This window comes from Lissotriton vulgaris, chromosome 4_1 (genome assembly GCF_964263255.1).
Source record: "Lissotriton vulgaris chromosome 4_1, aLisVul1.2, whole genome shotgun sequence".
Lineage (NCBI taxonomy): Eukaryota > Metazoa > Chordata > Amphibia > Caudata > Salamandridae > Lissotriton > Lissotriton vulgaris.
Genome location: NC_141691.1, coordinates 1,988,219,892 through 1,988,235,899, shown reverse-complemented (window position 1 = coordinate 1,988,235,899; position 16,008 = coordinate 1,988,219,892). Strand labels below are relative to the sequence as shown.

At 46.4% G+C, this 16,008-nt stretch overlaps 1 protein-coding gene across 1 annotated transcript in view; it reads right to left on the bottom strand.

The window, feature by feature from the left end:
• The window catches only part of PYCR3 (pyrroline-5-carboxylate reductase 3), a 49,620-nt gene that overhangs the window by 21,899 nt on the left and 11,713 nt on the right, over positions 1-16,008 (bottom strand). Inside the window, exons 2-3 of the mRNA XM_086966303.1 lie at positions 10,199-10,263; positions 4,094-4,273 (exon numbers count right to left, since the gene is read on the bottom strand). Coding sequence (XP_086822429.1) covers positions 4,094-4,273; positions 10,199-10,263 — 245 coding nt within the window. The remainder of the gene's footprint in view (positions 1-4,093; positions 4,274-10,198; positions 10,264-16,008) is intronic.

Sequence of the window (16,008 nt, the reverse complement as noted above, 5' to 3'; positions counted from 1 at the left end):
ATTGTGCAGGAGAGACGGAGAAGTGCAGAAGAGAAGAGGCTATAGGAGATTACCAGACAAGCAGTAATTCACATTCTGACGCGGAGTGATGTAGAATTGGGTTTTGTAGGTAATTAACTTTTGTGCACAGTCGCTACTACTACAGCGCATTTCTCATCAGGACTTTGTAACCAGCAGGTATTGCTTCATATAGGCGTTATGGCTTCATGCGTTATGGCTTAGCAAAGTTGCTGCGATGAAGGACAGATCAGTGTCCGTATCTGGCATATCATAAATGTTAGTGTGGTTCGTGTTCAATGGTCTTGCGTTAATGAAGATACTGGAGAGTTGCACAGTTGTCTTTGATGGAGTAATGGCTATAGTCAGAGGCGACTGTGGTAGTAGGGACTGAAGGACGATTGCAGTTCATAAGATGAATGTTGGGACAGAAGAAGACTTGGAGTCAGGAAGGATGACGAGTGATGTTAGGGTGAGGAAGGGAATAGGGAAAATAAAGGAGGGAAGTATAGGTTGGAACAGTGGAATTTGAGGGAGAGACGCAAGTTGAACAGTTGAGGGTAGCAAGGGATAGGAGGAGTAAGGAGAATAATAAGATAGAAGGTAGAAGTAAACAGGAGATAAGGTCTGGAAGGTGAAATAGGTGAAATACTGAAGGATGAGCAGGAGAAGAGGAATCGACGGGTAAAGAGGCTAGAGAGTTGGCCAGGCAAGGAAAGTCAGCATAGAACAAAGAATGCATGTATGGAACTGAGCAGGCAGAGAGAGATGCGTTATAAGAAAGAAACACAAAGTTTGCACGGCAAAAATTGTACTATTTTACAAAGCTGGTGATGGTAGCTCCCTGCTGCTGTTGAGGGACAAAAGTATAGAGTTGACCAAACTGCAGATGACATCTCAGAGTAGCTAAGCCGTAGAGACGCCAAGGGAGCGGACACGACAGAGCCTAGTTGTGATGGAGCATAGGAGTTTCAGGGGGGTACAGTCAGATGGGGCAATCCTTGGCTTCTAAACCAGCTTACCCTGTCTCAACCTGCTCCACGCTCCCTGTGGGCCATTCTGAATGCTATTTACAGCAGGAGTGTAGCTATCATTACACCCCCAGCAGCAGAGGCAGCCAGCTGTGCTCATACCATCACCACTGCAGCAGTGACTAGCCGTTAGGCCCCCAGCCACCCAATGTATGGAGTCCGCTGTGCTCTCAATTACCCATGAGCATACTGGAGGACACTTAGTTACCGACAAACTAAACGGTGGTAAGATGTTCCTAAGGGTGTGTGTGCTGTGCTAAGCTGCAGGGGTGAGAAAGCAGGACCGGTGTGGCTGTGACTGAGTGGACAAGTTGCGTGGACTCTGTTGTGTGGCGAGCACCTTGGATTTGGTCCCTCAAGCACATAGAGACACTGCTTCTCACAGTAAACATTATTTCCTCCTAAGACCAGGAGGCCACCTGCAAAAAGCTTCCATCAAGAGGTTGGATCATCGAGGGCACATGCTTAAAGCTACAAGGCGACCAAAAGACCAAGCAAAAGTTAAACATATTGAGCAGACATTAATATGGTAGCAGAGGGCGTCCAATTTACGTAAGTAGTAGCAGATATTCAAAGATGGATCTAGCTGGCAACGGTTGTACATTTCACCCAAGTTACAGTGCATAAAGCCTTCTTTGCCAAAAAAGTATATGCATCATTTCTTCACACTTTAATCAAGTTAGTTTACTTTTTCTTCTGTATGGCCTTGGATATGTGGCATCTTCAACCCATAACTTTTGTTAGGCGAACAGGACGAAACTCACTCAAGAGACTGGATCAGATCCTGCCAATAGTCAATCACACACCACATTTTATTAAATTCTGCTACCATATTAAATATTTGTGCCAATCTATGTTGGAAACTGAACTCTGCAGTGGCTCTTCCCTTCTACCGGCATGTACAAGGGAACCAGGAAAAAAGGGCACCTGGAAACTCAAATTGACAGCTGAGGATTCTACAGCTAAAGCCCTGCAACCAAGAGCTGTATGAAGAAGTGGTGAAAAAAGGAAAGAAGAAGCAACTTGTGTTATAGGCCAGTAAGAAAGAGGTCTAGCAGAGGTGTGTGGTAATATTCTGTAGTCAGTCAAAAGATTGGTCATCTCTTGTACAGAGATGGGACCTGCCACAGTGGATATTCCAGTAGACTCACTGTCAACATAAGTGTGTTGCCCTTTCAATGCACAAATTAGGAATACAGCTTTAACATGGAATGAGGAACAGGGCAAGAAAAAAAAAATCTTTGCAGTGGTGGGGATGGGGGAAATAAGGACTAAATCCCACTTCGTTTCCACCAATGCAGTCTTCTTGCCTAATCTGGAAAACGGGCTCTTTGAAGACTTGGACAAAAACACTTCCTAACTAATTACCCAGCACATAAATAAGCACACTTCTTCCCTCAAACACCTCTTTCCATATTGACAAAGATATGACACTGCAGCACTCCACTTATTACAATATTTTGAGTCTCTTAGTTAAAGATTCAGCAATCCAATAATATCAAAATAGTCCCAAGGCTCTTCAAAAATTTTCTTCTTTTATTTACACATTCGATTCCAATCCCATGCCAACACGTTTCGCCGAGGTTATAGATAACCCATCGGCTTCATCAGGGCTGGAAATAATACAAAAAACGTTTTTTACCATCCCCACTTCAATTAATTTGATAGCTTATTTACAGAGCCTTACAAGACCCCAAACAACAACCGTGTGCTCAATAAAAACCTCTCCATCGTGGTATACAACACGCACATAATATACATTTTAACATGTGCACCGTGCTTCACCAAAATATTATAGTTTCAAAGATTAAACAAATAACATCAAACAATGTCACATGATACATTAAAACGGTGCTGTAATCATTTCATGCGTTTAAAGTGAAAGGAAAATGGTTCATTACAACCGAGACCACTTGTGATATACTCACTGCACACATATGCATGCTATTCAGTTATTATAAATGATATTTACCTCAACTTGACTTTACACTGTTGCCTATTTGGGATAGAGAAAATGCATCCTCAATCTCTACCCAAGAAGAACATTTTTGAAGAGCCTTGGGACTATTTTGATATTATTGGATTGCTGAATCTTTAACTAAGAGACTCAAAATATTGTAATAAGTGGAGTGCTGCAGTGTCATATCTTTGTCAATTGTACCTAATCGGAGATTAGGTGGTGGGAAGTGAGGTGCTATCTTCCCCAATTTTATTGCAGGCACCCGCACGCGATATAGCAACAGAAAATTGTACATTATGGGCCTCATTATGATGGAGGATTTTCCGCCTCCTCGGGGCGGGGGAAGCCACCTCCGGCCCGGAGGAGGCGGAAAATCCTCTGCGGACTCACCAAAGACCCACCGCTGCATTACGATGGCTGGTGGGTCTTGGTTACTGTCCGCTGCTTTTCCGCCGCGGTCAGATTACAACCGTGGTGGAAAAGCTCTCATTTGCCTGGCAGTGTCTATCAGACACCGCCAGCCAAATTAGGAAGCATTTGTAAACATGCTTTTCCGCGGCGGTTTCTGCTTGAAGCAGCACCCGCCGCAATGTTAAATATCCAGGATGTGACTGCCAGGGTGGCGGTCACATCCTAATCGCACATGAGGGAACGCCGCAGCCCATGCGGACGTTCCCTCATCCTCTGGGGTCGCGGACGGACGCAAGTCCGTCCGCGTTCCTAATGAGGCCCTTAGTGTATTCCTTCTAGAGCACCACAAAACTCCTTAGCACCTAAAACTCATTTACCTCTTTCCATATTCTCTCTGGTTAAGGACACTGATAAAAACAATATATTTGTTAACTGCTGCGATCACCTCAAGCGGCTAATAAGCAATGCCTGTGTCTTCCCTAATCTCTGTATGATGCCATATTCTACGTCCAACTAACCTGAGAACTATTAGAGAGTTATAGGATATTATTATTATTATTGGATGCACCTAACCTGCAAAGTATGTGAAAAAACTACCTTGTATTTTGTGTCTTCTGTGAAGGGGTGAAAATGCAATTTGGATGTTTTTGTGAACAGGTGCCTCTGAAAAAAGATAACCTTTAAGCATACTCACCGACTCCAATGTTTTAAGCGTGATACCAGCAGCCAAGGATATCAATGTGTGCTCTTTGGTGACTGCGGACGCTACCTCTTTCAAAACTTCAGGAAGAATGTGTGGCTTTGTGGCTAAAATGACCACTTTGCAGTCCTTTGGGACAGCAATATTGGAATGCGTTGTTCTACAACCAAGAGCCTAAATAAAACAGACAACAAAAACAACATTGATGAATTAATTCTACATAGCGTTTGGCTCATATTTCAAGATCTCATTTTAGGCAAGTGTATACAGCATATAATTAGAAGCTCTGTTTTCTAGGGTTCCTCCTTTTTGTATTTCTAGGGATGTCCCCTGCATGGTAAACAGGAGTGTACCTCTTCCCCCGCATGCCCAACTGTATGTTAAACTTATCCTAACTTTTATTTTGCCATGGCCTCACGCTAATTTAGCCTTTGTGCAGAGTCCTAGGCCTGTCCGCAGTAATGTGAGGTCCAGAACATATTCTGTAACCAGGAGTCAGTGGCTTACAAAGTGTGCCCTCATAGTGGGCATTGTATTGTGATCATACCCTTGGTGCGCCACATAAGTCAGCGCAGAATGCTTTTGTGAATCAGTAGTATCACCAGACCTTTTCCTATGTGTCAAGGAGAGAAGAGTCTATTGACTCTTCCCATGTAACGTCCTGCTATTATGTGAAACCCAGAACCTTGCACTGACATTCTGGATGGGCGTTTTTGTGTGTGTGAGTGTTTGTTTGTGTGTGGCACATGTATGGTAATCGGACTCTGTGTGTTGTGAGAGTCGAGGACCACTGGGATACCCGTGGTTTAGCATGACACAAGATGGAAAATGGCCATTGCTTCCTTGGACAGGGGGAAGTGTGTACTACACACATATCTGTTGACAGATGCCTGGTGCACAGATATCGGTCAGTCTATGAGAAGGGTAAAGAGAGTGCCAGGCCATGTATGATGAGAAAATGTCCAGAAGGTAAAGCGCACAATGTTCCTGGCATGAGGAACACTCAGAAAAAACAGACTGTCCTACACAATGAAGCTAGAAGTGACCTTCGCTGTATACACCAAGACTTCACAGGTATGGGAACCACCATGTCACCTGGCAGTCTCCTGTGGGTCCAATAACTAGTGGTACTGTTGCTGAAGCTGGAGAAGAGGAGCGGTCTTGCCACTGAAATGGGAGCTCAATCATCCTTGAAAGCTGCAACTGCCATAGACACGTCATTACTAATGAATTGGGCTAGGCACCAGTCAGCATTCGGCCTAAAAGGCCGCAACTCCCAAACACATCATGCAGCATGCAAGGCTTGCTGCACTGACTCCACCCAGAGATTCCCGTTACTGAAAAGGCGTCCTGGTGCTGATAAAAAGAACTGAAGAGCTAACTGGAAAACAACCACGTTTTCTAGGCCTTTCAAAAAGGCAACAGATTGTTGATAAGATGCTGATGGGGTGGCGATAATTTAGATGTCCAAGCCGCCATAACAAAGAAGTTTCTGCCTCCCATACAAGAGCTTCTTTTCTTGACACTGATTCCAAGACACTCATCTGAGGAGATTACATTTCTAGCAGTTTTGGCAATGGTGGGATTTCTACTGCGAGTATGTGGGGTAAAAGTGGTGGTAGGCTCTGAAAATAATGCACAGGATCTTAAAAATAATTATTCTAGAAACAGATAGCGAATGCATTGCCCTTGAAGGAGCAGCTATAATGATTCCAAGCTAAACAAGCTGCTTTGTTCAGAATCCGCTTCTCTGTAGCCGATGCAAAGGCGAGGACCAGTCATAAAGAATTGTAGTACTCAAGGCAACAGGGAATGGTGGAGTGAACATCTAATGGTCTAGTTTTATCAGGGAGATAACGTATGATTTTTGTAAGCAATTTCATTAACCTCTTCGATACATTGGACGGCCCCGACTGTCTAACGTCACAGTGGGCGTGTGCGGGGGGGACAGCCAGGGGGGCGTCCGAACCCCGCATGTGTCTTTTTTTCTGCGCCGCGGCGAAGAGGTTAAGAAAAAGCAGGTGGAAGAAAGTTTACTGACCCAAACAACTACAGAAAGGCCCAAATTGTGAACAGACGAAACAGGAGGGGATTGGGGGATGATCCCAAACTAAGAAAGTCAAACGTCCTAAGGAAGACCTTTAAGAGAATTGCACCCAAAGAGGTTTTATTTAAGGGAGTTGAAACACGTCCACTCGAAGCTGCCATCATGCAGTTGTTATAAATATAGAGAGAGCATCACATGAAAGATCCAGTATTGACATCAGGATCTGTGCGTTATCCGCATGACACAAATTTCAGACCAAGAGAGTAGACGAGCATATATAAATTTAATGAGTGGGGATTAACAAAGAGCCCTTTAGAACACCATGAAACGTTGACTTAAATTTAGATTGAAAAAGTCCAAGCTGCACAGCTTGAGCTCAGTCAGACAAATACGACAATCGGGTCAGAACAAAGCCTGCTATTCCAATCCTCTGTAAATGGTACAGGAAATGATTATGAGAGACAATGTCAAAGGCTGCAGATAAATCCAGCAGAACCAGAACAGAAGAGCTGCCCTAGGCTGCTAGAAGACACAGGTCAGCTAGAACATAAACCAAAGCGGTTTCTGTGCCGCAAGATGGGCAAAACCATAACTGGATTTCGTCTAAAATACTATTGCTTTCAGAAAAATTGACAGCGGTTTGTTAATAGCCTTCTCCAAAATTGTATTAGTTAGGGAAGCAATAAAATTGGTTGATACTTGCTCATCACTTTGGGGATCTGGGTTAGCTTTTTTTATGTAGCACCAGGGGTAAGACCGGTGCCTACATCCAGAATTTAGCTGCTATCTCCGATATAATGGATTTATTACATAAGTATAATAATGTCTGGAGCTGTTCTGGAGATCATTTACGAAAAAGCTGTGGCGGGCAAGGATCCAAAAGAGCCTGAAAACACAGAAGTCATCAAAACGGATTCATCCTGGTGTGAGAAGCTGGTGCATCACATAAGGTGGCAGTGGCAGCATGTTTGCATAAGTGAACATCTAGGAGGAGAGTTGTTATACTGAGTAGTGTATTTAACACGTGGAGTAATCAGAAGTGATCCAGACATGTGCCAAATGAATGCCTAAGTCAGTTTCAACCTTGGGACAGTAGACGTTACAGAGCTTCTGGAACTGGAAGAGTGTATAGAGAAGGGTTGTGTTATCTTACTGAAGATCTTAAATTGTATTACAACCATACAATTTCGATTCCTATCGAACTGTGTAGCATTTTATTTGCTGTGAGATTAAAGTATTTTTGAGGGACAGGAATGACCCCTGAATGGTTAACAGTAAGGTTCCTCCTGGTCAGAGCGCCTAATTGAGAGTATGCGGTATCCGGTCTATTCATTTGGGCCCCAGCCTCACTGTAATCGAGTCGGTGCACGAAGGCCTAGGCCTGTTCCTTGACAGGAGTAAGATTGGCCGTATTTATTTATTTGACAGTGGACTAACATCATCATGATGGGTTTAACAATTAGAGGGCAGGTCACTGCTAGGCATTTTTTGTGAATTAATAGTCAAGACCAGACCTTTTTATCTACGTCACTGGAGTGTAGTCCTACTGGGCACTATGCAAGGTTCTGATGCTATGCGTTAACCCAGGTCCGAGAGCTACCATGCCAGTGGATGCTTGCTCTGTCTGGTACACGCATTCTGTGTAGGAGCGAACCAGTTTAATGGCTTTTTGGAAGTCCCTGGCTTCTTCATGTGCAAAAATATGGGAGGTCATTTTCCCCAGACAGTGGTAGTGTATGGCGGACATTCTTAAACTGAGAGCGGAAAGAACCCACACAGTGCACTGGGTAAAGAGGAGACAGAGCTACCCTGTGAAATCCAACTAGGCTCTTTCTGCGAGAAGCTGCAGATTAGTCTTCGTGAGCACTGCCATTTGGTAGATGGTGGGTTGAAGGGTAGGACTGAAATCTCTTGTTGAAAGTTCTTTAGGGGAGGCCATGACTTTTGTCTTTTTCACTGATCACTGTTCAGAGTGGATGCTGATAGCCAGGTGGGGGAAAGCTCCCACTTCTTTGTGCCTCTGTTGCAGGTTGTCCAACTTGGAGATGAATATGCTATGAAGAGCATCATTCTACACAACGGCTGTGTGTGGAAGACATCCTGGAAAGGACGCTTGAAAGAAGAACTGACCCAAACCACTTTCTAGAGCGCAGAGAGAATCAACATCCTGTCTGCTTTAGCTGTATAAAAGCTGGAGCTGCTTACCCATTTCTTGTTCCAGCTCAAAGTTCTCTTGACCAAGTAGGGGATGCTCGACATAGTACTCAGAGGATAATTGTGCAAGCAGAGCTGGTGTCTGCTTAACAGCCTGCTTCCCAGAGTCGAGGGGCCATCACCTCGAGTCTAGACAGAAAGGAAGAGCTGTCTTCCTTCCCTGGAGCACACGGCGGCTGCCTGCCTCAGAAGAGAGAGTAAGCGTGACAACCTTGCAGGTGGTGCGGACTACCAGACTGGGCAGAAGCAGCTGACCCCGTATCAGATGGTTCCGTCTGTCCAGTGAGCAAGCCACTGGCATGCTCCTGGACAGACGTGTCTGCTCTTTTGCCTAATGTGGCTATATCGTGGCACTGCCGAAGTGCATCTGTACGGACTGTGCCAGTGACCAAGAAAGCAGCCTGCTCCATGGCACCATCCTGAGGTGTACAGCTCTGCTGTGACCATGCAAGTGGTCTGTACTACGGCACTGTCCTGAAGAGCGCCCACGTGGACTGTGACCCTGAACATTTGTGCCCAAAGCGAGCGGATCCACTGCCAGTTGGGAAGTGAGACCCTACTGGACTGCACCGCTGTGAGGGCGGATCACTGCCCTGAGAAGGGTCTGATTGCCGGTACTGTGACCCCACCTGACTCACCCTGCACCAGAAGAGGGACTGTGAACCACCGGAGGCTGCAGGCAAATCCAGAGCCTGTCCGTTAGTAAGACTCCGGGCAGCTGCTAACTCCACATATGGAACCGGGGTGCACAAGCAGTTGCTGCATCCCTCTCCTACCACCACCAACCTCCTGCGGGGAGGTACCAGGTGTGTGCTGCAGGCTTTGCACCAAGTAGGAGAAATGTAAAACCTGGGACTAAGACTGTACAACAGAGTGCAGACTGCGAGGCCTTACAACTAGTTAGAGGAAGGAGATCTTAAACCATGTATTTAGTGGATGAACTAATGGATATACATACCTGCATCTTGCAGTGTGTAGGATTTCATATTTGACTATAATAAAGTGCTTTCATTTTTAGAAAAGACAAGCACTGGGTTGGACATTCAATTACTGCGCTGCTGGGTGATTGTGCACTCCTACACTAACCCTTGGGAGGAGACCGTGACTGTTCACTGTCAGGGTCAAGTGATGAAGGGGCTATATTTGGTCCAGTTTGTAGAGCCAAAGAAGACTGGACCTCAAGACATCAGAGGTGTATTTTGGGGAGTGTTCGACTTCAGAATAGTATCAAGGAGCAGAAGTGTCAAGAACTGCAGACAGTCGTGTTAAAATCGGGTCTCTCTCAACGAGGAAATAGGCACTTTAGGGCGAATCAGGCACCTTACAACAGGATGTTACACGGAAAAATAGGCGAGGATAGAAGCAGTTGAACTGAAGAATGAAAGACAGGTAACCAAGCAGGTTGGGAGAAGAAGGAAGCCCAGTAGGGTGGGAGATAAATTGACCCATAAAGGTGACTGGAAAAGTGAACACAGCAAAGTGAAAGATGTACCGCATACAACAGTACAAGAACTTAGCAGTGCCCCATGCAGAGTTGAGGTAACCACAGAAAGAGGGCGGGCAGAGAAGGAAAGAAGAGGCACATCTCACAACAGGAGGGAAAGAAAACATTCAGCACTGGAGATGGAAACCAAAACAGCAAAAGAAGAAAAAAAGAGTCACAGCAAGGAATCATGCAAACAACAATATGGACATGAAGCAAGAAAAACAAGAAGGGAGAAGGCAGGTGAAGCAAGTATTGTATGTAATAATATAGGAGGAGTTGGCACAGGGGGAAGTAAAGCAGGACAAGCTAATAGTTAGAAAGTAGACAAGAAGGATAGATGATGGGATCTTACCCTAAATTTTCCAAGGTTCCGGTCAGAGGGTGCGCTCACCAAAACATTTTGTGGAGGGATTTTACCTTTTAGTAAACAAAACAGAAAAAGACAATCAGTATTATTAATTTACCAACATAGCTTAATAGCCATGCACTATTGTGTCTACCTCCCTAAGTCTCCATCTTTGACCTTATGTCTCAATCTATATCCTCATAGACGCCGAATGGGTAAACCCTTTGATACATCGAGCTCTGCGAGAATTCCAGGGACTGTTCAATTCAGTCAGCTAAAAGATTGGTAGTGTGCAGCATGGTAGCCAGCAAACAATGAAAACATTCCCCCTGGCAATGTGATGGATCTGCCTGCCACACAGGTACTTTTATTTAGACCACAATGTCATACTGGAAGAATGGTCTTGTGTTGCAGACCCTTGATTAAAAGTGTCCACGCAGCAGGGTATCTGAGAGAGTCATCTGACCTTATGCTATGGGTTATGGTGGAGAGGTCAAGCACAGACTGTCAGTGGATCAAGTAGTAGCTATGACTTTCTGGAACAAACTCAGGACCTCTTAACCTGATGTTGAGGACCAGGTCCACACCACCCGCCTTTTCTTTTCATTTTCAGATTATCAATCAATCAATCAATCAATCAGTGACACTTATAAAGCGCGCTACATACCCGTAGGGTCTCAAGGCGCTGGGGGGGGAGGGGTGCCGCTACTGCTCGAACAGCCAGGTCTTCAGCTTCTTCCTGAAGGAGAGGTGGTCTTGGGTCAGGCGCAGGTCGGACGGGAGGGAGTTCCAGGTCTTGGCGGCCAGGTAGGAGAAGGACCTTCCTCCTGTAGTCGCTCTTCGGATGCGGGGGACGGTGGCGAGGGCGTGGTTGGCTGATCGGAAGTGGCGTTTGGGAGCGTAGAAGTTGACTCGGCTGTTGAGGTAGCTCGGGCCTTGGTCGTGTAGGGCTTTGTGTGCGTGGGTGAGGAGGCGGAAGGTGATTCTCTTGTTGATGGGGAGCCAGTGAAGGTCTCTGAGATGTCCGGAGATGTGGCTGGATCGTGGGATGTCGAGGATGAGTCTGGCTGAGGCGTTTTGGATCCGCTGGAGTCTCTTCTGGAGCTTGGCGGTGGTCCCGGCGTAGAGGGCGTTGCCGTAGTCCAGTCGGCTGGTGACGAGGGCCTGGGTGGCGGTCTTCCTGGTCTCTGTGGGGATCCACCAGAAGATCTTCCGTAGCATGCGTAGGATGTTGAAGCACGCCGAGGAGACGCTGCTGACTTGCCTGGTCGTGGAGAGGGAGGAGTCCAGGATGAAGCCCAGGTTTCGTGCATGGTCTGTCGGTTTGGGTGCGGTGCCCAGGGCGGGAGGCCACCAGGAGTCGTCCCAGGCGGAGGGAGAGGAGCCCAGGATGAGGACCTCCGTCTTGTCCGAGTTTAGTTTCAGGCGGCTGGTCGTCATCCACTCGGCTACCTCTTTCATCCCTTCGTGTAGGTTGGCTCTGGCGGCGGCGGGTTTGTTGGTCAGGGAGAGGATCAGCTGGGTGTCGTCGGCGTAGGAGATGATGCTGAGGTGGTGTTTGCGTACGATGGCCGCGAGGGGGCTCATGTAGACGTTGAAGAGGGTGGGGCTCAGGGATGATCCTTGGGGGACGCCGCAGATGACTTCGGAGGCCTCTGACTTGTACGGTGGTAGGCGGACTCGCTGTGTTCTTCCGTCGAGGAAGGAGATGATCCATTCCAGCGCCTTGTCCTGGATTCCGATGTTGCTGAGGCGCCGTATTAGGGTGCGGTGGCAGACCGTGTCGAATGCCGCGGAGAGGTCTAGGAGGATGAGGGCCGCTGTTTCTCCATTGTCCATCAGGGCTCGGATGTCATCGGTGGCGGCGATGAGGGCGGTCTCGGTGCTGTGTTTGGCTCGGAAGCCGGACTGTGAGGGGTCGAGGGATCCGTTCGTCTCGAGGAAGGCGGCCATCTGCGTATATGTGCGTATTAGGGATTTTTCTCTGGTTAAGCTCATCAGGATGGCCAATAAATTGTGTGGGACGCTGGAATGTCCCATCCTCCGGTGGCAGTCACCAGGTTTCCTTTCTGTTGAACTACCTGAGCATCTGAGGCACTGAAGGCACATAATGTGAATTAGACCAAAAATCAGAACTAGATCGGTCTTATGTTTCAGAAGAGCCCCTTAATACCTCCCCGCGTGTTTATTGTGTCTTCTCTCTTCCAACACAGGGTTATATTCTAATCATAGAAATATATTAGAACTTTTACTTGGTTCTTCCATGCACATGATGTAAGGCTTGCAAGGGAAGTAGCAAAGTGAAATAATGTGAAATTGCGGAAATCAAGAGAAAATGTCCCAATACAAAACTGAAGGCTTGCAATTCAGAATGTGTAGCATATGGTCAATCTGACCCTTTGAAAGGAAGTCTACTGAAAGCACCAAGCATCCTACTTACAGCGGGTACTGGAGCACATGTGTGCTATCACAAAGAATAATGCAACATACAGTTGCATGACATTTGAAACCATGCATGATAGCAATCGGAACCACTTGAAGTTCTTTTGGCTCAATCAGGTACCAAGAGGCAAAATAGGAGGAGACGGGGTACATAAACTTAGACAACTCGAGTCAAGATCTATCATCACGTAGCAGACTATGACGCCAGTGGGTCTCTACAAGGATGAGGAGCTTTATGTTCACTTAGAAGAGTATGGGTTATTGAAAAATGAAACTGTGGTGCAAGTGTGGGGCTCAGTGATATAAGGTAACATGCAGATTTATCTAACAGGCGAGATTAGGTCTTCTCCCTTCCCCTTTTGTTTGGGGTTACCTTTTCACGATTTAGAGGTGACCGCCCACCCAGGGCGTAATCAAGATGAGAACTGTCCACATAACCATGAAAATCTTGCTGTGCAAATGAGACCACTGACTCGATAAATGTCAATAGGTTGTGAGGCATTTAAGCCGAATCTAATATTGCCAATATGAACAAAGAGTTACATTTTAATTCTTTATGTAGTGATAAACATGAGAACTGCCCGCAGAACCATAAACAATTTTGCTTTGACATAATTTTTGTTTTAAACATCTTTTTATTGGCATTTTTGTAAAGGTAACAGTTCCACATCAGCATCTTACTTGTGCACTTAACATATAGCAGAACTAGTAGAGCGTTGCATACATCATTTAGTTAAACAGTCAAATCACCTTTGTGGTACAGCAATAATATTGTCATCATTAAGTACATGCAAAGAATGGGCGAATCATAACAAAACATATACAGCAGTTGGTCTTCAGTGTCCACAGTCATCTACGTACAATCTCCACTCAGGATAGGGAATTAAGCGTACTCGCCGGTTACAGCTGTTCAGCATTCCCGGTCCAGCTCGAACAGATAGCGACAATTAGATCACATCATGTCTAGGGGCTATCTATCCACCATATCTCTCATTACAGACCCCCTATACTTCATCTCTCAACTTCGTGTGGGTGTGCCAGCAAGTAGCATTGCAGTGGTGCCCATATACCCCTGGGCCTAGAGGCTAATGGTATAAATTCCGCATATGTTAATAATCTTTCCTGATATATCACCAGATCCGAGATCCAGTCCTTGAATTTGGGGGCACGGCCCCGGCCCCAGCGGCATGCCACCCTTCTCTTGGCCATGAGGAGTGCCAGTGCTGTGAACGAACGGTGCTCGGGTCGGAGTGGTTTAACATGTCCCAGTAATGCCATCAGCGGTGTAGCTACTACCGGCGTATCAATCATTACACTCAGTGCCTGAAATACCTGTTCCCAGTATTCGTTTACCTCTGGGCATCACCAAGCCAAATATAAGAAGTCCACCCCTACTGCGCGGCATCTATCACATCGTAGCTTGAATCTGTGCATCTTGGCCGGGGTATAGTACAGTCTGTGTAAAAATGTATAATGGATTAAACGAAGTCTGCTACTAGCTGAAACTCGCTCTGTTTGTAGACAGCTCCACGCCCACTGCTCATCAGTCAGAACCAGCCCCAGCTCCTCATCCCATCTCCTGCGCGAGTTCGGTGGTGCAGTCTCTACTGGTGTATGGATTGTGTGATATAACACCGATACCAAACTTTTGGGTGTGTCTCTCTCAAGTATGAGTTGTAACGGAAGTAAAACTGGCGGTTCTGTTGGGAACTCAGGGGTATTTGATCGTAACCCAGCCTTCAGTCTAATATATATATAAATACATCCAGCTGTGCGTCTCTGGAAACATGTGATCCATACTTTGAAATTGGTCTGCATGGTATAGGTCCCCCCAGGTGTGCACCTGAGCCCGCCGCTGGAATTGCTTGAAAACCCCCTCCTGCAACAGCGGCATATCAGGGTGGTAAGCAAGGGGTAATAAGGGAGAGTAGACCATATGCATATCTAGCATGTTCTGTATACGTCTCCATGTTGCTATAGTACCCGTAAGAGCATTGGCATCCCTGCCTCTATTCGTAGCTGCTACATAGAATGCACCTTCTATTGCGGTAGGGTGTGCCAGCCATTGTTCTGCTGCCACTTGTGGCATATATGTATGTTCACCCAGTACCATGCGTACTGCGCCTGTGCGCACGTGAAATATAGCTCAAAGTTTGGAATACCGAACCCTTCCTTCTCATAAGGCCTTGTCATCACCTCCCATTGCAATCTAGGCTACTCCCCCCCCCGCCCCCACACACACACCAGCCGGATCATCTCTGATTTAAGCGACTTAAAAAAAACACACCGGAATCGAAGGGAATATTCAAGAAAGGGTATAATAACCTGGGAAGCAACAGCATCTTAATCAACGATGCCCGTCCCGCCATGGAGAGGGGCAGTGCTATCCAACGTGTAACACAGTCGGTTATTCTAGCTATGGCCGTACCGTATTCAGTCTCATAAGTTCCTCTCTATTGTTGGTGATTCTTATCCCCAAGTACTTCACCTCATCATCGCACCATTCCAGCGGAAAATCGAGGGGGAAAAGGCGTCGTAGCGGAGGTCAATGGAAAAATACACAATTTCCCCCAGTTAATTTGCACTCCTGTGAGTTGCCCAAATACTATAAATTCTCTCAGCAATGGGTTACGGTTCTGCTGAGGGTCGCGAACATACAGCGTGATGTCATCGGCATATAGCGATATCAACACTTGACGCAGATTACATCTGAGGGTCTTCTCATTAGGGTGCTGCCTCAATTTAGCCGCAAGTGGTTCCGTCGCTATTGCAAAGAGCAATGGGGAGAGGGGCCACCCCGGTCACGTCCCTCTAGTAATATTAAAAGTCTGAGTTGTGTGGACGTTGACTAGGACCTTAGCCACCGGCATGCAATATAATAATTTAATCCATGCCAGGAATAAGGAGGGAAACCCCAATGCGTTCCATGACTCCGAATATATAGTCCCATTTGATAGAGTTGAATGCCTTGGTGGCATCTAAGGAAATGGCCGTGATCGGTAAGTCAGGCGATATGTTATTCAGGACGGCAAACAGTGTCCTAAGGTTGTGGGAGGTAGCCCTGCCAGGCACAAATCCAGATTGGTCGGGTATAGTCAGGTTTTCCAATAAAAGGCCCAAGCATGTTGCAATTAATTTGGCACAGATTTTCGCATCGCAATTCAGGAGTGATAGTGGCCTATAGGAATCACACTGTGTGGGCTCCTTCCCCTTCAGAAGGGACAGGATGATCGCCTCCCTCATGGATGCTGGTAGATAATCCACTTCCAATGCGTCCTCGTAGACTTCACTAAGAATAGGAGCCATCATGTCTATGTATGTCTTGTAAAATTCCGCCGGAATGCCGTCTGTGCCCGTGGCCTTCCCAAATTGTA